This window comes from Ursus maritimus, unplaced genomic scaffold, assembly GCF_017311325.1.
Source record: "Ursus maritimus isolate PB19 unplaced genomic scaffold, ASM1731132v1 scaffold_9, whole genome shotgun sequence".
Lineage (NCBI taxonomy): Eukaryota > Metazoa > Chordata > Mammalia > Carnivora > Ursidae > Ursus > Ursus maritimus.
Window position 1 is genome coordinate 43,337,601 of NW_024427107.1, and position 22,126 is coordinate 43,359,726.

The 22,126-nt window shown below is 42.0% G+C and overlaps 1 protein-coding gene across 1 annotated transcript in view; it reads right to left on the bottom strand.

Annotated features, from left to right (window-relative positions):
- Positions 1-15,619, bottom strand: part of NIPAL2 (NIPA like domain containing 2) — a 71,551-nt gene extending 55,932 nt beyond the window's left edge. The window contains exon 1 of the mRNA XM_040626057.1: positions 15,408-15,619. Within this exon, the coding sequence (XP_040481991.1) occupies positions 15,408-15,515 (108 nt within the window). The 5' untranslated portion in view covers positions 15,516-15,619. The remainder of the gene's footprint in view (positions 1-15,407) is intronic.
- Between the last annotated feature and the right edge of the window lie 6,507 nt (positions 15,620-22,126).

Below are 22,126 nucleotides of genomic sequence, written 5' to 3' on the forward strand. Positions count from 1 at the left end.
AGTTTTTAAAACTTTCTATTTTGAAATTATTTACTCACAGAAGGCTGCAAAGAAATGTAAAGGTAGGGGCACCTGGGTGGCTCAGTCGTTAAGCGTCTGCCTTTGGCTCAGGGTGTGATCCCAGAGTCCCAGGATCGAGCCCCACATCAGGCTCCTCCACTGGGAGCCTACTTCTTCCTCTGCCATTCCCCCTGCCTGTGTTCCCTCTCTCGCTGGCTGTCTCATTGTCAAATAAATAAATAAAATCTTTAAAAAAAAAAAAGAAAGAAACGTAAAGGTAGGTCCTGTGTGTTCTTCCCCCAGCCTCCCCTCATAGTTAACATCTTACACAATTATAATGAAACATCAAAGTCAAGAAATCGGCATTGGTAAAGACCTTGTTCAGCTTATACCAGCGTGTGTGTATGTGTATATGTGTGTGTGGGAACAAGATACTCATCTGTACCATCACCATAAGATTTCCTTGTGTTACCTCCTTATTGAGACACCCATCTCCCCTTCCCCATCTCTAACCTATAGCAACTACTAATCTGTTCTCCATCTCTAGAGTTATATTAATTTACATATGCTACTTAAATGGAACCATGCAGTTTATATACTTTTGAAACTGGCATTGGCCTTGAAGTTCATCCAAGTTGTTGGATCCATAGTCTGTTCCTTTTAAATGCTGAGTAGTATTCCATGGTGTGGACGTACCACAATTTATTTAACAGCTCACCCACTGAATGACATTTGAGTAGTTTCCAGATTTTGGCTGTATGAATAAAGCTGCTATGAACACTGTGTACAAATTCTGCATGAAAATAAGTTCATTTCTCTGGGATGAATGCCAAAAGTGTAACTGCTGATTATGTGGTAAGTCTATTTTAAGTTTTTGAAAAGAACTGCCAAACTATTTTCCTGAGTAATTGTCCCATTTTACATTCCCAACAGCAATATATGAGTGATACAGTTTCTCTATTAAATTTGTCATGCGTTCTTGATATAAATTCTAATGTTAATCAATATTACCAATCTCCTGAACATTATAAAAACTTTGTTTTAACTATAATCTCTCCTGTCCTATCTTACATGTTCTTGATGGTATATTAGTCCCCCCTTGCTTTTATGTCCTCAAATTAGTCATTGTTATGATTGTTTCATACAATCAATAACTTGCCTTATTTAACCATGTCTATTTCTTTGCTCATCACTGCTCTTTTAAAAAAATAGCTTTATTGAGATATGATTCACAGACCATTATGTTTGCCCTTTTAAAGTGTACAACTTAATAGTTTTTAGAATACTCAGAGTTGTGCAACTATCACCACTATCTGATTTCAGAATATTTTCATCACCCCCAAAGCAAACTCTACACGCATTAGTAGTCACTTACCATTCCCTCCTCCTCTCAGTCCCTTGCAACCACCAAACTACTTTCTGTCTGTATAGATCTGCCTATTGTGAACATTTTATATAAATTGACTCATAACAGTATGTGACCTTTTGCGTCTGGTTTCCTTCACTTAGCATGTTGTTTTCAAGGCTTACTACGGTGTAGCATGTATCAGTATGTATCAAGTATGTAAAATGTATCACTCCTTTGTATGGCTTTTTGACCTACCACATTGTAAGGATATAAGGATATACCACATTTTATTTATGGATTCATCAGTTGATGGACATTTGGGTTGTTTCTACTTTTTGGATATTACATTCTGGCATCTTAATTTTTTTTCTGGGTTCAGTGTCCTTCCTGAAGAAACCTTTAGAACCTCTTTCAGTGAAATCTTTTGAGTTCCAGTTCTCTGTTATTCTGCAAATATCTTGAGTGTAGAAATGCAGGCTGACAGTAACTTCATTCAGTGCTCTGACCACATTATTCCATTGTCTCCTGGCGCTGCTTGTCATTGAGAAGTAGGTTGTCAACCTAATTGTTGCTCCTTTGCAGATAGTCTGTCATTTTTCTCAGGATGCCCTGAAGATTTTCTTTGTCATTGGTATTTAGCAGTTTCACTATAATTTTTCGGTATATGAATTACTTTTTGCTTAGGACTCATTCTTCCTCAATTTGAGGGTTCATGTCTTTCACCAGTTTGGTTAAGTCCTCAACTATTATTTCTTTGAATGTCATCTCCCTTTTGTTCTCTCTATTCTCTCCACAAAAAACTCCTGTTACCAGTATGTTAGACTCTTCAATACTAACCTCCTTGTTTCCTATCAATATCATATTTCTAACTCTTTATCTCTTTATACTGAATTCTGGACAATTTCCTCTGACTTTCCTTTGACAGAAGATCTGTTCTTCTAGGTTAGCTTTTCTGACTTCTCTCCTCTGAATTGAGTCTTCATACACTTCTATGCCTACAGACATCATACTTTACTGCAATGATTTTGTTCAAGTTCATTTTCCCTCTAGGCTATAAACTCCTTGAGGGCAGAGCTGTGACTTACTCATCAACTCATTTTTGTAACCCTAACGACTGGTATAGGACCTGGCAGAAAGAAGTTGTTTATTAAATGCTATTTGAACTGATTATAAACTGTCTAGAAATAGTACATTTTGGCCTTTGGTCCTAGGAAGATCTCAAAGGGAGTATTTTGTAATCCACTAGAGTTTGAATATACTAAGCCCTCAGTTTTTGTGAGAACACAGGCTTGTCCCAGAATTCAAATTTCAACAACTAAGGGTTTCCACTAGTGTGCAATAAAAAGCTGCTTGTTGACATTTAAAATCTGGTTAATTCACATTGAACAAAGAACAAATAATATATAGGTATTAAAGCAGGTGTCAGAAACAGTTTCCTGATAAACTTGGTATATCTAATTTTTCACTTTTCTGAAACTTTACCTAATTATTCAAGGTTAATTGCACACTCATTAAATTCATTTCACACATAATTGTAAATAGTAGTAATACAGTAAATCCTCATTAATGCCCCTAACTGAAGGGGAGGGATACTTCAAATTTGCAGTGTTTTAAATAAAGGTGGTTTAATTACCTTCAAGAATATACAGTAACTTGAAGTAACCAGTATTAAATGCTGTTTCCAATTAGAGGCTCTGGTTAATGTGCTTTAATGACTACAAAATCCTCATCTGCAATCAGGAGTATCATTTGCATACAGTGAGCGGATCCTTATAAACTGCCATTTAAATTAAAGTTGTCTAGTGTATATCATTACTTTACTCTGTTTTCTAGCATTTTAGAATTAGTGGGAGTTTAGATCTCCTCTCCTTTCCCCACCCCTTTTCTCCCCCTTGCTGATTTGGAGACTACTCAGGAAAGAGAATAGAGGGCCAGAGGAGGAGAGGGACTTGTGCAAAGTCACATAGCTAGAAGCGGGCAAATTTTGGCCCCAAGGCACCCAGCTCATGTCTGAATCACTATTTCTTTGCCGTCTGCAATCAGTAACCTTCTGGCTAGTCATTGTCAATTTACTACAACTTTAAAATTGCAAAATCTGTTTCTTTTTCTCAGCACAAGTCAAATAAAACGAAGATAATAATCGAAAGGAAAGTTTGCTCCACCGCTCAATAATGCAGTTAGAAGTATAGGCCAGACACACAGAAAGATGCCCTTAATTTGTTCAGTGCTCTCTCTTGTCACCACTGTCGCTTAATTCCTGACTTTCCCAGGATGTCTTGGCAAACAGATGGTGGGAGCCACAGTAAACAATTTATCTGGAATGAGATTCGAAATATCAGCATTGATAAGTATCAAGGATGTTTTTGTTTTATTTGGAATAGCAATCTTCTATCCTACCTTTTGTGCCAAGAGTGTTCTTTAGATATTTTGCATAAAGTTATTGACCTATAATCCATGGGTGGGGTGTTTTGGCCAGATGGAGGTGGGATATAACACGGATATGTGGAATTGGTAATAGTCTGTCCTGGTTCTGACTTTGAACTCAAACATATTCTTGGCTCTGCCTTCAAAACATAAATTCAGAATCAGACCCCAGTGGAGCTAGTGTGTGCTTCAAAAGAACCATAGATTCAGAGCTAGTTTTGAATGCTATAATAGTCATATTCACCTTGCAACTGGAATAATGCTATGTCTCCTGTTCCAGGCAGTAAAATATGCCTGAACATACAAGTGACAGATTTAGTTTTTAGTACTGGAAATACCAGAAGTTGAGTGATTTAGGTCAACTAGTCCCTGCGGGAATGACCATAAGAGCCTGAATCTGCAAGGGGATGACATGTCTGAGAAATGGGTGTTCAGTTCACCCCATGTCACAGGAAACTCTTAGGAATGAGCTGGGATTGTTTTGCATTTTCACCTTGTAAACTGGCAGACAATTACCTCACCTCCAGAACAGTTAAGAAGGGACAGGAGAACATCCAAATTCTTAGTAATACTTTGTAATACTTAAGTATTAGGAGTAAAGACTCATAATGTGTACAACTTACTTCGAAATGATGTATTACAATATAAAGAAAAAAAAACATACAGAGAGAGAGAGAGAACAAACAAATGTTTCACAATGTTAACAACTGGTGAATTTCCAGGTAAAGGACATGTGGTATTTATTGTTCTACTCTTCCTCATTTTCTAGAAGTTGGAAAATTTTCAAACTAAGAAGTTAAAAAAACACTGCTTTACAGACTCAATGAAGTTAAAAGGAATATGGATTCATTTAAAAAGGGTTAAAAGAGATGATAATAAGAAAAGCAAGAAATATATAGCAAGCCAGCTGAACCGAGGAAAGATATCAAGGGGGAAAATAAAACGATTGCACCACCTAAAACCACATGCAGATACTGCTTGGGAGGAACACACAATGGGGAGGAAAGGGACATGAAATGCAAGGGGTCGGAGAGAAAATGGTAAGTATGGCAGAGACAATTGGAGGATGCTCACAGCAGATGCTATTCATTCAGTCATGCACCCGTTTGGTATTTATTCTGCATAAATATAAGGTTTTATGTCGGGACCTGAGGATGCAAAGTACCCTTGAGGAATTCAGAAGAAGTAGAAAAAGCAACTGATAACAGACTACCACCTGCTAAATCTGTAAAAGAGGTAGATGCTTTGCAGAACCCACGAGAACAGAAGGGACAGAGAGTGCGAATCTGCCTAGCTTGGAGAGTATATTAGCTACAGGAGTGACTGCTATGACAAATTACCACAAACCTGGCAGCTTAAAACAACCGAAATGTATTCTTTGACTGTTCTGGAGGCGAGAAGCCCAGAACCACGTTCACTGGGCTGAAACCAAGATGGCGGAGCTACCTTCCCTCTGAAGGCTTAAGAGGAGAATTCATTTCTTGCCTTTCCCATTTTCTGGTGGCTGCTGGCATAGCATTGGTTTATGGTTCTATCACTCTAATCTCTACCTCTATGGCCATACCACCTTCTCTTTTTTTGTATAAAATTTCCCTGTGCCTCCCTCTTATATTCAAGTGGCATTTAGGGTCTATCCAAATAATCCGGGATAGTCTTCCTATTTCAAGATCTTTAACTTAATCATATCTGCAGTCAACAGGGTGCCTGAAGGGTCTTCAAGCAGAAGATGCCAGGAGAGCTGGACTGGAGAGGCCAGCGGGAGCCGTTATCTGCCATGAATCTGTAGGTGGCACAAAGGACTCTAAACTAGAGGGTAGGTGCAGATTTGGCTTTGAAGAAGACTCATCCTGGCTGCAGTGTAGACGATGAACCAGCATGGAGCAAGACCAGAGAACAGGAAAACCATTTGGGAGACTAATCTTCAGGAGCTGGGAGAAGAAGTAGGGGCAATGAGAGAGTTAATTACAACCGGGCCGTGAAGAAACAATATTCATATTCATAGTGGTAAACACTGGAGACAACCTGAGACATGTAATGCTTTTTGGATTACTGAGTGGGTTGGACTATTCTTACCACTAATTTCCTTTGCCCTTGCTGATAAATTGAGTTGTCTGCAATACCAACCCAAACTGAGTTAAAACCATAATACCATATGTGGAAAAAAAGAAAGAAAGAAAAATGTTCAGGCACAAATAGATTTTTAATTTGTTATCTTGGTTATTGTATGCCATAAGGTTACTACCTTTCCATCCTGAGAAAGTCTCATGACCCTGGATCCAAAGCTGGTGATGTAAAGCCAACAGAACAGATCTGGGTTACATAACACAGTATATCGTTGCTATTCCTACAAGTGGTGCCATGCCAATTTGTAATCAACCTTAAAACCTAGGCAGAAAAAGCCCAACATATTGCTTTCCCATACAATTAAGAGCTATTACATTTTGTCTTTTACTTGGGAACACATCGACTTACATAATTGCACATTATTTTTATAAACCAAACTCCATTAAGGATAAACCTTACTAAGTTTACCAAGAAGCCTCCATGTTTTTTGCCTTTGAGAAATTTAAGTTTCAGTAGAAAAAAAATTTATGGGAAAAGTAATATATTTAACAACACATCCTTTGGGGGCTTTTGACACTTTGTTAGAGGGAGAGCAACAATTGTCAAGAAAGGTGAGATACTGGTTCAGAAAGTCTTAAAACTTGCTTCTATTATAAAACAAATCAACCCCGTAGAAGGTTGTGAAGGGAATCTTTGGAATTAGCGCAGACATGCTGAACACAAAGAATGCTATTGTTTCCATCCAGACAGATCTAAGGTCCCATAACTCCCAAATTTTGCAAGAACATATTCATAATAATAATTCAAAAACTCTGTAATCCCTTGTTTTCAAAGAAGCAGGATTGCCGTCTGCCTTTTGTGGGGCCAGCCCAGGCTTTGGGAGAGGTTTCCTATCCTAAAGCTGGGAGCCTGAGAGCTCTGGTAGTTATAAGTCCTTCCCTCACACCTGCCTGGGTGTCTGAGGTATCCGCCTTCTGAAGAGCAATGCCTGCCTTGACCTCTGTGTTTGGTCAGCTCCATTCCCCTGGAGATTTGAACTCTTTCGTCTATGTCAGGCATCAGCCGCTGGGTGAGTTTCTGCCTCAGTATGAGGGAGGGATAATGACATTGCTGCTCTCTGACAGACTTCTTCCAGAGGCTCCTGTGGCCCCTGCTACCCACCAGACCAGATCTTTCTGACAGCAAAGCAGGAGTCAAGTTCAAGTTTTCTACACCTCTCAGGCATTGTGACTTGCACTCTCCATTGCCTCCAAAGGGCCACTCCTCATAGCCAAAATAATTTCCCCTATTCCCAAGCTCCTCCTTCCTCGCCAATGATGGTGACTGTGATTTGGGTCTGCAAATGTAGTCCAAAAGATTAATAAAACACTCTACGTGTAACTCACGATTATTTTCAACTTCATGGCGGCGGCAGCCGCTTATAACATGAGGTCTGCTTGTGCCTTGCCCACAAAGAACCACTCATTTCTCCACTGCTGTGACTCAAACAGCCACATCCCAAGGTAAATTATAGTTTCCCCTTCTGCTTTGGGGCACTCTTATTTACCATTATATACCCGTACTATGTTATTCTGGAAGCTTAATGTAAATAGTCTATCAGAGAGTATAGGCAAGGGTAGTTTCACATCAGTCCTTCAAATGTTGTTTATCAATTATAAAACATTCTCTCTCTCTCCCTGTCCCTCTCCCTCACACACACACACATAAACACACACACACACATAAACACACACACACACATTATGTATATCACATATATATAGAGAGAGACATTTTGAGGACATTGGCCATGTTTTCTGATTTCTTTGATATCACTAACACTGTTCTGTTAAGTAGGGCTCTCTGCTTGTGATTTCTATTGTATGGAAAGTTGATTGCATTTTAGGCCCTCATTTGTTGATTTGCTGATCAAGCTTACCATGGGCTGTGACAACAGAGAACCCAGTGCAGCTCTGTCCCTAGCATCCCTGGAACAATCAGAGGTTTGCAAGTCCAGGGGCTGAAGACGAAATAAACACACCCCCTCCGCCTCCCTCGCAGAATTCACAGGATTCACCTCAAACTTGAGTGAGATATTGGAAATGCTAACATGACTTCTAGGATTCCATATGGTATTGCACTCATACACCATACTTTTCCCACTAAACTTTTAGGAGTTTCCAACTTAACTGAAGAGGTGATTGTTGATGGTAAAGAAATTTTTTAGCAGGTAGAGGCAAGAAAGAGACTAAGCAAGAGATACTACCTCTGCTAGATGATTCCCGTTGACTTTGCCATCAGTAGGAAAGACGGGCTCCTTGTAGTTTTTTTGTTTTGTTTTGTTTGGTGATGTCTGAGAGGGTAAGGCTAGAATTTAGAAATAAGTCACCACTTATTTGACATGATGCTAATAAAAATATTTCAGAAGTTGATCCTATAATCTGAACTTTTAAGGAGATTATTCTGTTCAGCTTTCACCCACAAAGGCAGGCAGGCCGAATAGGGGGCAACTTTCTAGGGCTGCTCATGTGAGGCAGCATATGGAAAGGGAAGGTCCTAAATGAGCTGAGAAGGGTGTTAGTTTGAGAGTTGACCAAGTCGACAATAATCCATAGGAGGACATGGTTGTTAGGGCCACACAGTATCCCCTTCTCTTGATTACGGGACCCCTCTTTCAGCTAGCCCTTCCTAAAGGTGCCCACGTTCTGTGGGGATGCCAAGCCCAGTAACTCTGGCCGTGGTGACTGGTATGGGAAAGGCCACAGACCTAACCTCATCCAGTCAGGCTAAAGCCCATTTATTTTCATTGGCTGAGAAAGTCAAGCTTCCCCTTCTGGAAGTGGACGGAAGAACGCAGGCTAGTGGGGCAAGTCTGCTAAAAGTGGAACCAACAAACTCTAAGGAACAGAAGTTGAAGAGGACAGCGAGATCCTGAGCTTTCACCACGTTGTTAGAGCCCCTGGATCAAGCCTTAGTTGCACCCAGAGTTCTCCTGGCCTTTCACGTTAAGCTGATTAATTTCCTTCATTATTTAAGCCAGTTAGTGTTAGGTTTTCTGTGACCTGCAAACTAATGCCTCTTAATTACAAAGCATTTGTGGTTAGGGAAGCCAGGTTAAGCTAGAAGAGAGACAGACTTGTCTAGCAAACTTAGTTTGGCCAGTGGTCCAAATTACTCCAAGAAGAAACCAACTGGAGAGGTACAAAGGAGGAGGGGTGGGGGATTTCGGAAACCAGTGCTGAGGCTGCAGGCTACACTCCTTGTAGGCTGACCTTGGGAGGACCTGTCAAGGCCAGAGTCTCTGAAGGAGTCCGGCCAGGACACACACAATCTTTGGTGAGCTGTGGCACTCAGGACTAAGCGTATGTTAGCTTGTATTTACATAAGGGGACAGTCCATAGCTCCTGACACGTGCCAAAGATGACAGGAGGCCATCTGAAGAATGACGAAGGGCGGGGCAAGTGACAAGAGAAGGCACATGCTAAGAACTATGTGAGGGGAGGTGGAGTGTTATCTGCCAGGCGCCAGGCCATCAGGGCATTCTGGTGAACAAGGCGATGAGCTCTGACTTTGTGGAAAATGTAAGTCTATCTGGAACACAGTGGGAGATGAGTTATAAAAAGGTGTAAACTGAACAGAGTAATACTGGACCTTTAGGAAAAACCAAATAAATGGACAAGCCCAAGCTAAAATAAATACCATGGAAGTAACAGCACCGGGGCCCTCCCAGGCTGGGAGTGCTGGTTAAACTGCAATCAGTGTCCGGTAATATGATCACACTACTGCCACCTAACCCCTCTGTCACTGCTCCCATTGCCACACACCCATCTCCCCAGCCCAGGAGTCTGGCAAGTGGCAGAAGACATAGGAGGAATCCTTGCCTTAGTACTTCAAAATAACAAGTGTTCCAATTAGGAAATTACTGCAGTTAGGAAGTGATCTGAGATGTGAATATGTTTGCAGAGTGATGGGGAGGCAAACACCAAAGGGACTAAGGAGGGCACTAGATACAGAGAAATCAGCAGTTTTAGATTAAAAAAAGAAAGGTTACATCAAACATCTGACATGATTTCTCTTATTTCCATTTGCAATGAGCTAAGTCCAATAATTACTAATTATTAGAAATATGTATTTTATGACATTTCTTATAAAGTAAGTTGACTATAGTACTACTAGTAATAATAGCTAGTATTTATTTGAGTACTTTCTTTGTGTCTGGCACTTTACTAACTTTCGGACATACATCACCTTATTCGATTCCTACATCAACCCTGTAAGGTATGCAGTATTATTATTACCATTTCAATAGAGAAAAGCAAGATTTGGAGAATTAAGAAACTTGACAATACCTCTGGTAAGAGGACTGAGCTTTTAAAACTGCACTATACAAAAACAAAAAGGATAGCTTAGGGGAACATCATCCTTTCCATGGTAAGCTCTCAAATGCCAACTTGAACAGTCATCATCGTTTTTAAAAGAAATTGTTTAATTCTCAATTGCTTGTTTAAGCAAACAAAGTAAATATGGCATACCACTTCCCACAAGGTGACTATGGTATATACCATTATCGACCCAGATAAAACGTGCAAGTTGGACAGTTATTGCAATGCTAATATTTTTAAAACTTAAAAAATTGTAGAATATAATACAGACAACTGTAAAGAGAATGATACAGATGAATAAATTACTAAAATGAATTATCATAAGGCAAACACCCTTATAACACCATCCAGATCAAGACACCGAAAGAAATTGGGCATCCACCCAAAGCCCTCCCTCCTCCCCATCTCCTCACACCAGCTCCCCTCCCACAAGCAACCACTGGCCTGACTTTATTGCAATCATTTTCTTGCCTTTCCTTATATTTTCATCACCCAAGTGTGCATCCTTCAATACTATAGTTGAAGGGTTTTGTTTTCAATACTATAGTTGAAGGGTTTTGTTTTTTTCTTAGGTCTCTCGAGTTACAACTTCTCCATCCTCTCCCTTTTCTTTCTTGTAAAAATGATTTTTGAAGAAATGGAGCCATTTCAACTTGTAAAATCGCAATGTTTCCCATAGCCTGAATTTTGCTGATTGCATCAATACAAATATTTAACTAGTTAGTATAAATCAAGTCGTAAGGAGGAGATCAGGTAGAATGAAATGCAAACATCTTGTCTGCCAAATTCACAGAAGCATTAAGACTCTTTTCCTCTAACAAAAACCATGGGATGATGATGATGATGATTTGTCTTCTTTTTACAAAGGCTTTGATATAGCTGCTTTGAGGTAATCTGTTTCTTCCTTCCTCTTGCTGCCTCACACATATGTCTTATAGAAAATCTGGTAACAGGAAAATACCATATTGGATATATAAGGAAGGCAAAAAAAAAAAATCAATAAGCATAAACAAAACAAAAAAGGGATTTTTTTTTCCCTTGGGAAGGATATGGAAAAGACCAGCAACCTTTACCCAGCACTTTGGTTATTTGTAAATTTTGGCACTTTTCTTTCTTTAAGAGCCAGACAGATGCAGCCACCAGCAGAAAAGAAATAGATGGTCGCAAAGCAAAATCAATAAAAGGGCAATATAAAACTCAATGCAATTTTTCTTTAGTGCAATGAAACAAGCCATATGCATTCCCCCTCTCACGTTGCCTTTCACCACCACGTTCTTTTCAAGCCATAGTTTCTAAGCAACGGCCTTCAGGTAAGGAGTACAGATAGCTGTGCAGTTAAACCTACTTGCGGTAAGATCTTGGGGCAAGTTATTTAACACAGGTTTCCTTACGTGAACAGTGAGGATAATATGTACCTTAGAGGTTGTTGTTGGGGGCTCTATTGAGATAATAGCTATAAAACGTCACATAGTAAATGCATAACAAATGTCAGTCTCTTGGCTTTGCCTTTTCTTGGCCAAGTTGTAACAATTTTCCTTTAAATATATTGACTTTAAACATTCAAGCCTTTGAAAATCAGAAATTCAAAGAAAGGACATAAAAAATTCTGAATTTTCATTTCACCCTATGCAGAATAAACCTTTTTGACAATGTCCTTGTGAATTTAGATACTTAGCAATATGCTTAAACTTTAAGAACCAGGGACAAAACCTCTCCTTCACAGTATTTCCCACGTTCATCTTTTCCTGTCCATGCCTTCCACAACCTTGCTGATTTGGCACTATTTAACCAATCAAATAGCAAAAGGGAGACTGGAGATCTTTTATTCCAACCCTCATTTTCCTGGAGAGGAAACTGAAGCCTAAGCACACTCTGGTTCACAGCAGAAACTAGACTACAGCCTCTAACACTGGTTGCAAATTAAGTGCCTACAGGGGCCAGTAAGGTAAAAGAGATGAGAGTAAAGGGAGAGGCTTAGGTGGGGAGCACAGCTGTTCCACACTATGAACTTCAGCTCACAATTACCATGTGGGAGAGAAGGCCAAGTGCTGCTAGAACTTCTAACATTTAAAGAGATCACTGAAACTTGAAACTTTATATATAATCTACTTGCTTTTAAATGCTGGCAATGTATTAAACATTTTTTTTAAGCCTCTCTGCTGGTCAAACAAGACACATCTGTGGGCTGGATTTAGCCAATTTGAGGCCTCTGCATCAACCCTGCTAACCCTAAGTTAAATTTCTTTTATTTAATTCGCTTTGATTCTCACACTCCTTGCTAAAAAAAAAAAAAAAAAATTTAGTAAAAAATAAATAATTAAAAAAATCTTCAAGGGCTGGCTCCCTATTGCCTACAAGATAAAGTCCAAACTTCTTAACCAGTCCTTCAAGGCAATCCATGACTATATTTAAGACCCCAAATTATATTTCCACTTTACAGTTTCCATCTCCCCCTGCAACCAGAATGGCCACCGATTTCTACATCAGGTACAAAAATAGTCAGAAAGTCACCTGTCCGGGCCACATGGGCTGTCCTTGGTCCCCCAGACTTTCCCTCTTTTGGAATGACTTCCACCTGTGCACTCCCTTCAGTGAAACTCTGTCCACCCTTAAGTGCCCACTGAAATACCACCTTTCCACAAAACATGCCTCATGGCCCCTACGAGAAGCCACCTTGCTCCAAACTTCCACAGGACTTTCTATCACTCACATGACCCTTAAAACACACTGCCTTGTTTTGGAGTTCCCTGTGTAGCTCATTTCCCCAAGCACCTAATAACACTCCCGGAAGGAAGGGTGAATTGGTACACACGTGTTTCGTACAAAGCAGGGGACTCAATAACCGTCTCAGAAATATTACCCTTTTATACTGAAAACTTGGGGATCGAACATGAAGAAACTACGTTGGCAGAGCTCCACTGTATCTGTATGTTCGTAGGCAGACTCTTGAGTGACAAAAAAAAGGGGCAATGCCTCACTTCTCTGGCTTCCCAAAACATTTTCCCCACGGAACTACTACGTTCTACATGCTTTAGGATTTCCTCCTCTAGAAGCACTCACACATTGATTCTAAGAGACCACTGTTAAATATTTATCTGCTATGTGAAAGTGTTGGTCTTTCTCTAGGAGGAAGGTTCGTTTATCAGCCTGATGGTTATCCCTTGGAAAGACACCAAGAGCTGGGCTACTGGTGAATAGACACTGTCATCAAATAGTTCAGCTGTGATAAAACTGATTAAACCATGACTACCCAGCAACCAAGGCTAATTTTGAGTGTGAGAGTCCTAAACTGATATCTCACACTTTTGCTGGAGCCACTCCCATTTCAATCACCTACATCTGACTATGTCAAAAAAGAAAAGAAAAAAAAATTAGACTCCATTTTATTGTTGCTGGCCTGGCCCACATTAGAGGCATGCAATAAAATGTTTGCTGAATGAATTTCAAAAAATCAATTTTCACGCTCTTCTAAGTCTTATAAGATGGGCTAAATTTGTGCAATAATGGAGAAAGTTGATACAACCTTACCTCAAACTAGCTATAGTTTAGATGTCAGCTGAGTAATTTCAATTAGCATATCCTGGATACACCCTCTTAAAACTGTACAAATATATACTAAGGCAAGTTGGGCCTTGCAAACATCAAGTTAGGTCCCCACATTTATGTCACGTGGTAATCTGTTTTGCTGTTAGAGAGCCAAGACAATCCTGAATTCCAGGAAACATCAAGGAAAACTGACAACAGGAGTTTGAACTATGAAAACAATGTTTTCTCCTGTTTTGGATGATGCCATTGTAGGTCACAACTATTAACCCTCTAATTTCTTTACCAAAAGAAAAAAGTTCATTCTTAAACCTTTACTGGGAGTGCTTCTAGCATAAGCATATTATAGCATGTTTATAATATATACTAAGCATAAGCATAATTTAACAGATAAGGCTCAAAGAGCTTTCCATAAAAGTAATAAGCATAATTTAACAGATAAGGCTCAAAGAGCTTTCCATAAAAGTAATTCTTTTCTTTGTAACTCCTGTGAAGGAAGAAGTGGAATAGATTACACACAGTGACCAAGAGGCTCTGAGTCCCCTCATTTTTCCTACTTTAGTACATTTTGTGGTAAAATAGACTTAAAGCAATACCCTCTCCTTTGTTGAAAACGAGTAAGGTGAACGTGCTTATTTTGTCTTTATATAAATAAATTTGTGTTAAATTTCTGAAAACAAAATTTTAATATTTAGAAATTAACATTCGAAACACTTTTCAAGGGTTCTTATAGGAATTCTAGGCTTTTGGTTATTGCTTAAACACGATTTAGCCCAACAGTAACAAATATTTTATAATTAGAGTGTTGTAAAGTAAGAAGGCCCACAGGTTTGTTAAAGAACAAGAAAAAAAAAAAATAGCACACTTACGAACATAGAAGGAAGCCTGGACCCATTACATCAAGATCTCTTGCCCCCGCTTGAAAGAATATAAATGCAGCTAGAGGAAGGGCTCGCCAGGGCAGTTTTTCTGATCTTAAACCACGACAAACATAAATGGGCAGCTCCACTCCCCTTTGATCTCCTTCAATGTATATTTCCAGCATAAACTAGCATTGTTTAGGCTGCCAGTGTTTCCCCAGAGGACCGGTGAGACCAAAGGAGAGAGTCATGCGATTGCAACCCGAGAATATCGGTGTTCTTCGCAAGGAAATGGAGGCGCCCTGCTGAGCCGGTGGGGACACGCACGCACGCAGAGCATCTGCGCGGGGGTGACATTTGGTAGCCCTTAATGAGCTCCCTGCTTCTGAGAATGGGGTGTCATTTATTTTTAACTGTAAAATGATCGAGATGGAGGAGGATTGAATATGGGTGGAGGAGAGTCACCCCACACTCCTAGAATCCTTCTGGGAGAAGGGGGATTCAGGCTGGAGAGGCGGGAATGTTCGGGACCAAGAGGCCCAGGAAGGACCCCGCAGAGGTCGGAGCCGCAGACCTAAGCACCCCACTCCCAGGGACTGATGCCCGCGAGAGTTAGGCCGTGGGGGGAGGGGCGCCAGCACTCTCTCAAATGAGGGGTAGTTCAGTGAACGTGTAGAAACATCACGTCAGCGCTTCCCGCTTGGCCGGCCCGGTGTCTGAGAGCCGGCAAGCGGGCGGCCGAGGAGCAGGAGGCGCCGCGGCCCCTTCCTTGTCCCCACCGGGCGACTGGGGCGGCCGGCCCCTTACCTGGTTCCTGCCGTACCACGCGCCCGACAGGGAGCCGTTGCCGGCGCCCAGCGCCCAGTACGTGAAGTTCCGGGACAGCTCGTCCACCGCAGCCGAGGCGGCGGCCATTGGGGCTCGCTCCCGGCGCTCGGGTTCGGGCTCGGGCTCCGGCTGCCTCCCGACCCCGCCGCTCCGCCAGGCGCCGCGGAGGAGGCGCGCCCTGCCGAGGCTGCGCCCGGGCCGCGCCGAGGCCACTTCCTGCTCGGCGCCCGGGACGGCGGGCGCGCCGGGGCCACCTGGCTCCCTCCCCCGCGCGGCGGCAGGTGCGGCTCCCGCCTGCTAACACGCCCCGCCCGGCCCGGCGCGGTCTCGGTCCCCGGGCGCCAGGTGCCCGCGGGGACCCCCGCCGCCTGCGGCCTCCCGGGGCGGCCAGGCTTGCGGCGCATCCTCGGGCCCGCGGGGCCTGGGTGCTCGGCGTCCTCGCTGGCCAGACGTCCCAGGGCGGATCCCCGTGCGCGCGGGTGGCCGCACCTGCTGGGGCGAGAAGGAGGTGTCTCCAAAGGCGCTTCCAGCCCCAGCGAGTCAATACGCACTGAAGTGAATGGGAGAGAAACCCATCTGTCTAGGCCAAATCAGCCCCCTTCGCCCCGTCTACACCCTGCAGTTCTAGCTCTCTATCACACTTTCAGTGTTTCTCACTTGAATTTTCAAAGTTGTTTGCATATGGAAAAGTCGCGAGTTCCCGAAACTACTGTAAGCAACATGAGAATAAAGGTTGGATCGATTAAATCTCAATGTCAACAATTGATAGATTCTTAGCAAATATTCCTAAAATGAAGGAAGGAATCTCCTGGTGGGAGCTGGAGGACCCCAAAGTTTCCTTCAGATGGAACCAGAAGGAATTGCTGAAACGTTGCCAGCTTCTCGATGTAAGAATTTAGAAAGGGAGATAATTGTTAATGGTTTTAACGAACTCTTACTAGATGTTTTGGGTTTGCCTGTTTTCAAATTCTACTGAGTCACTACAAATTATTTGTAAGGTATCGCTGACCTTGAGAATCCTGTGATTCTATATTGTTGCCTGAAGTCCTGGAACTTGCAATTTGTTGTTTACACAATGCTGAGATTCTTCTTACATAATGTATTTTGACTGCCATGACTTCATTACAGAGAGACCTTCCTGAAAAGAGAATTGCTGCCTAGTGAAAAACTGGGAGAAAGTTTTCAATGTTTATTAGGGGATGTGTGTGAATGAGAGAAGGAAGTGAGAAAAATATTTTAGGTAGAGAAATAACAGGACATGTCATCTGGGAAGCTGTGTGGTTTCTTGCTCGAGCACCCAAAATGCTAGCCGAATCGTTACTATGGTAGCTAGCTACTCGCAATTTTAAGAGGCTCATTTATTTCAAATAAATATCTGAAGGAAAAAGTGTCTATTTTTTGGTATCTTCTATATCACATTAACTTGTGTTGGTGACTTTATTAATGCTTCTTTCAGTTGAGCTGCTTTAGCGTACAAGTAACAGAATATCCTAGTAAAAGTGGCTTAGACAACAAGCATCTGTTATCCCTGAAGGGAATTTTGTTCTATGTGGCTCAATGACGTCATCACTTCCATCTTTCTGCTCTTCCATGCCTGATGTATCAGGCTTTTCCATTTTCACGGTGGCAGCTCCTGGCATTACATGCAAACAGGACCACACTTAGGAAAAAAAAAAAAAAAAAAAAGCAAGGCATTTTTTCTTCTTTAAGATTTTATTTAGTTATTTGACAGAAAGAGAGAACACAAGCAGGAGGAGCCCCAGACTCCCCACTGAGCAAGGAGCCCGATGTGGGACTCAATCCCAGGACCCTGGGATCATGACCTGAGTTGAAGGCAGATGCTTAACCGACTGAGCCATCCAGGCATCCGAGAGGCATTTCTTCTTATACATCTTTTGATTAGAGGAAAACCCTTTTCAGACTCCCCCAGCAGACTTCCCTTCAGGTCCCATTAGCCAGGACTGGGTCACATGCACATCCATGCTCCACGTGCAAGGGAAGCTGGGAAAGTGACTCTCAGGCATTTCCAGCCTTCAGAGTGGGAGTAGAGCTCTATCAGCAAGGAAGAAACCAGGATGGGGTGGGAGGGTACTATTAGCAGAGCCTGGCACAACCACTCCTCAGTATATTCTATCAGCCAGATTGTAACTAGTCATACAGTCTCTAACAAGCAAGATAATAAATGAATCGTGTCACTTTCCTGTTTCAAATGTTACCAAACGTCCCCATTGACACAATAAAGTTCACACTTTTTAAGCTTGGCATATGAGATACTTTATGATCTGGCCCCCACACTCTGCTACACTTAAATCACTCCCATTTTATTTTTTAATTAAAAAAAATCATTTTCTGCTTCTTTGCATTTGTTTAAGAACCTCTAATTTTGGAGGAAGACAGCACTTGGTACAGAATAAGTATGATGTGTAGCCTGTGACATGCCGTTCTCCAGATTCCAAGACGCCACTGCAGTTGCTGTGGCTGTCCTAGTGCGTGGGGGTGGTTGGAACAAAGAATTCGTGACCAATGTTCCTTTCCACACAGTTCACAAGGAGGCGGCAGGAATGTTGCGTGAGCTATTTTGGTCCCAGCAGTGTAGGAGTTGCTGGAGACTGTTCAGGGCTTTATGATGGCCTCTACCTCTTGTGGGGTTTCTTCGGGGGATATCCTGTTCACTTTATAGGACACCAAAAGCCTTTGATCAACTGCCTGTTTTTAGTGCTGAAATGGTGGAGGTGTGTTCCTCAGTTAATTCAAGGAATTCTATTCTGGTGCCACATCATTTGAAGCTAAATCCTGACTCCACTGCAGATTTGCTGTGTGATTTTGATTAAGCTGCTTAATTTCTCTGTGCTTTGCATCCATCATCTGTAAAAGGGAGCTGATGAGTACTGAAACATAGAAAGTACTCAGTAAGTGCTGTCTTTTACTATTTATGACCTTGGGAGAGAGAAGGGTTCTTTAAACAAACCAATACACAAAAAAATACACACCACAGAGGATAAGATTGATACACACAATTGCAATAAAATTAAGAACTTTCATACATCAACAGACCGTAAAGTATAAAAAGATAAGTCACAAAGTGAGAACATTATTTCTCACAACATATAACTGACAAAGGTTCACATCCAGAGGCAGAATATGTAAATAACCCCTACAGGTCAATAAGAAAATGCCAGATAACCCAGCAGAAAAATGGGCAAAAACATAAACAGACATATTTCATAAAAGTATAAATGGCTGATAAACATATAAAAAGCTTCCATCTCACCAATAATTAGAAAAATGCAAATTAAAAAGTCCAATGAGCATCAATTTATACCTACCTGGTTCGCGAAAAAAAATTCATTTTAAATTTATATATTGTTTCAGTTCATTTGGGCTACTATACCAAAATAGTCCCGACTGGATAGCTTATAAACAACACAAATTCATTGCTCACAGTTTTGAGGCTGGGAAGTCCAAGATCAAGGCACCAGCATGGTCACATTCAGGAAAGCCCTCTTCCTCGATCACAGCTACCACCTTCTTGCAGCATTCTCACGTGGTAGAAGGGGCTATAGATCTCTCTGGAGCCTCTTTTATAAGGCACTAATCCTATTTAGGAAGGCTCCACTTCCCAAGGCCTCACCTACTAATATCATCCACCTTTGGGGAGGTTTGGATTTTAACACATGAATTTTTAGGGGGGACATAAACATTCAGATCACAGCACATACAAATTTTGGTGAGGATGTGAGTAACAGAAACTCCTTTTCACTGTTGATGCTCTTGACATTAGAAACAGCTTGACATGATTTGGTAAAGATAAAGGTGCTTCTGTGAATTTCACTCTTAGGTATATGCCCCCAGAGAAATACGTATAGCAGGAGAGATGTACAAGGACAACAACACTCTTTGTAAAAGCAAAAGAAAAACAAAAACTGGAGACACCTCAAGTACCCATCAACAGAAACAGCGGGCAAGTGAACTTTGTTACTCTTTATTGTAAACTCCTAGACAACAGTGAAATTGCCTACACCCACAGCTATCCAGTATTCACATTGACATGGATGACTCCCACAGACATAATATTGAGTAAAAAAAACAAGTTTACAGAAGATTGTATACAGTGTGCTTCAAAGGCACACAAAATCAGACAATACACTGTACATCCATATGTAGGAAAAATCGAAAGAAAAGCAAGGGGATGATAAACACAACATTTGGGAGTGGTTCAAAGGTATTGACAATATTCTACTTCCTAAGCTAAGTGATAGACTACATGGGGATTTATTTTATTACTATTACGAAAGATACACTTTATGTCTTATGTGACATGATTTTTATAAGTGTAATATATTTTATAGTTAAAACAATAAAATGCAAGGTTTTGTGGTCAAAGTTTCCAAAAGTTCAAGGTCGGTAGACCTGGATTTAAGTTCAGTCTTCTGCTCTTTATCAGCTGCGTGGCTTTGGGCAAATTCTCTGAGATTTGGTTCCTCATTCATGAAGTTGGGAATAATAATATTTTGTTTCAGAGACTGTTGTAAACATTCAGTACTAGGTCATGTGAGTGGAAAACACTTTACAGTTCAGCTCAGTTCACCAAACACTTGGTGCCAGGAGCCAAAGGCACAGGGATGAATGAAGCATGGGCTCTGTGCCCAGGGGCTGACACGGACGTGAGCAGACAGGCAGGTAAACAGGTAGACTCAAGTTGTCTTCAGCATGAGAGCTGGGAGACAACAAAATAGTTGTTCTCAGCTCAGCTTGGGAAAGCAAGTGCAGCCTGAGAAGGCCACCTAGAAGGGGTGCTGAGTGCCCCGAATCCCAAAGGACAAGTTAGCCACTTTCAGAAGGGAGGTGGGAGTGAGCAGGGCTGACAGAAGGAACAGCATAAACCAAGGTCAGCGGCCAGAAACAGTATAGTGTGCATGTTTCCACGTTAGTCGTGGCTGGAATGAGATTTACCGGAGAATAAGGACAGAAGGACCAGTAGGGCCAGGAAATACAGGATTTGGGTGCTGGGTTATCAAGGTCAGACTTGACTCTTTAATAAGAGCCATTGAGTAAGTTTACATAAGGGAACAGCAGGACAGGATTGGTGCTTTAAAAGATTCCCTGCTGGAAGGGCAGTGATGGTTTAGTGGAAAACACCAGAGAGGGAGAGTCAAGTTAAGAGCCTACGATGGCTCCAGTGAGGCCACATGACAAATGCTAGAGAGTGCAGAGATTCAGAAATGTTCTCGAGCAAAACCAGCACAACCCGTGGATGGGGCAGGGGAAGGAGAGAATAGGAGGGGGAGGAGATGTGAAGCAGGGGAGAGAGAGAGAAGAGAGAGTCTAAGCTGCATTCTAGTTTGGGCTAACGGGTGCTAAGATGGCACCACTTACCAACATGGGGACTAGGAAGGAGGATTCCGTTTAGGGGGAGAGGGAGAGTTCAGTTTGAGTGGAAGACTCATTGAATTTGTGGAGCTTGTGGGGCATCAAAGCAGAAAAGGATGTGCATGATGGTCTTAAGATGCAGGGGTGAGGTCCGGGGCCAGGGAGATTTGGGAGCCACTGGTGTGCAGGTGGATGAGACCGGCCAGGGAGAGCACATGGCCCCCATCTTTTGGAGTCATACTAGGCAAACTTTTTCTATAAAGGGCCAGATAGTAAATATTTTAGGTTTTGTGGACCATATGGTCTCCTACCATAACTACTCAACTCCAGAAGCAGCCACAGACAGTATGTAAATTAGTATGTGGCTGTGTTCCAATAAAGCTTTATTTATAAAAACAGGTGGCTGGCACAAACCATAGTTTGCTGACCCCTTTTCTAGAAAGAGGAGAGCTGAGTGCAGAACACAAGGCCAACAAGGACCAGTTGAGAGGTAAGAGAATATATTTGCTAGGCCTCTTGGCACATGAGCAACAGGATCCCAAATCAAAGGAAAGTTCAATCACTCATAAATAAAACCTGGGGAGGCAGGGATGGAGCCAGACCACTAGACCCAGGAACCTGATTTCTGGGTACGGGCTTCATCCTCAGGTCAGCTTCACATGGTGGCGACATGGCCACAGCAACTTCTGGTGTCCGTCCTTAGAGCCTGGATTCAGAAAGGTAAAGAGAGTCTGACAGATTGGTTCTTGTTCCCAGGTCTTCATGCCCCCCGCCCCATGCAGGGATATATGTATTATTCACCCCCCAACTCTTTTCCCCTCCCTTCCACCAGACAATTGCCAAATGACTACAATTCTTCCCACCAGAGGCAGCATCTCAATGATGCTGGCTTTGGCCACATCGCTTGCTTTGGAAATGCGGATAGTGACAATGTGACAGTTCTGGGCCAAGACCTTAAGAGGTATCCCATGTTTCTGCTCACTCAGTATTCCTGCGCTCTATCCTGAGAAGAGCAGGCCTTAAGTGGCCACTGATCCAAAGGGAATGAAGACACCTATGGAGCCCACCTGAAGCCAACCCTTGCCGTATCTGGCCTGTGGACCCATGAACGAGAAAATCAATATTGGTTGTTATAAGCCACTGAGATTTTGAGAGTATTGGTTATACAGCAACATTGACTGATTAAGGGTGTGCCCAACCAGCTTCATTTAGAAAGTCCTGGTGGAAAACTGGCCTGACTGGGGACATGTAACATATCTCAGGGCCAATTACTGAGGGCGGAGAGATTTGGATCCTGTGCTCACTCTCTTGAGGGTGGTGGGGGCAGT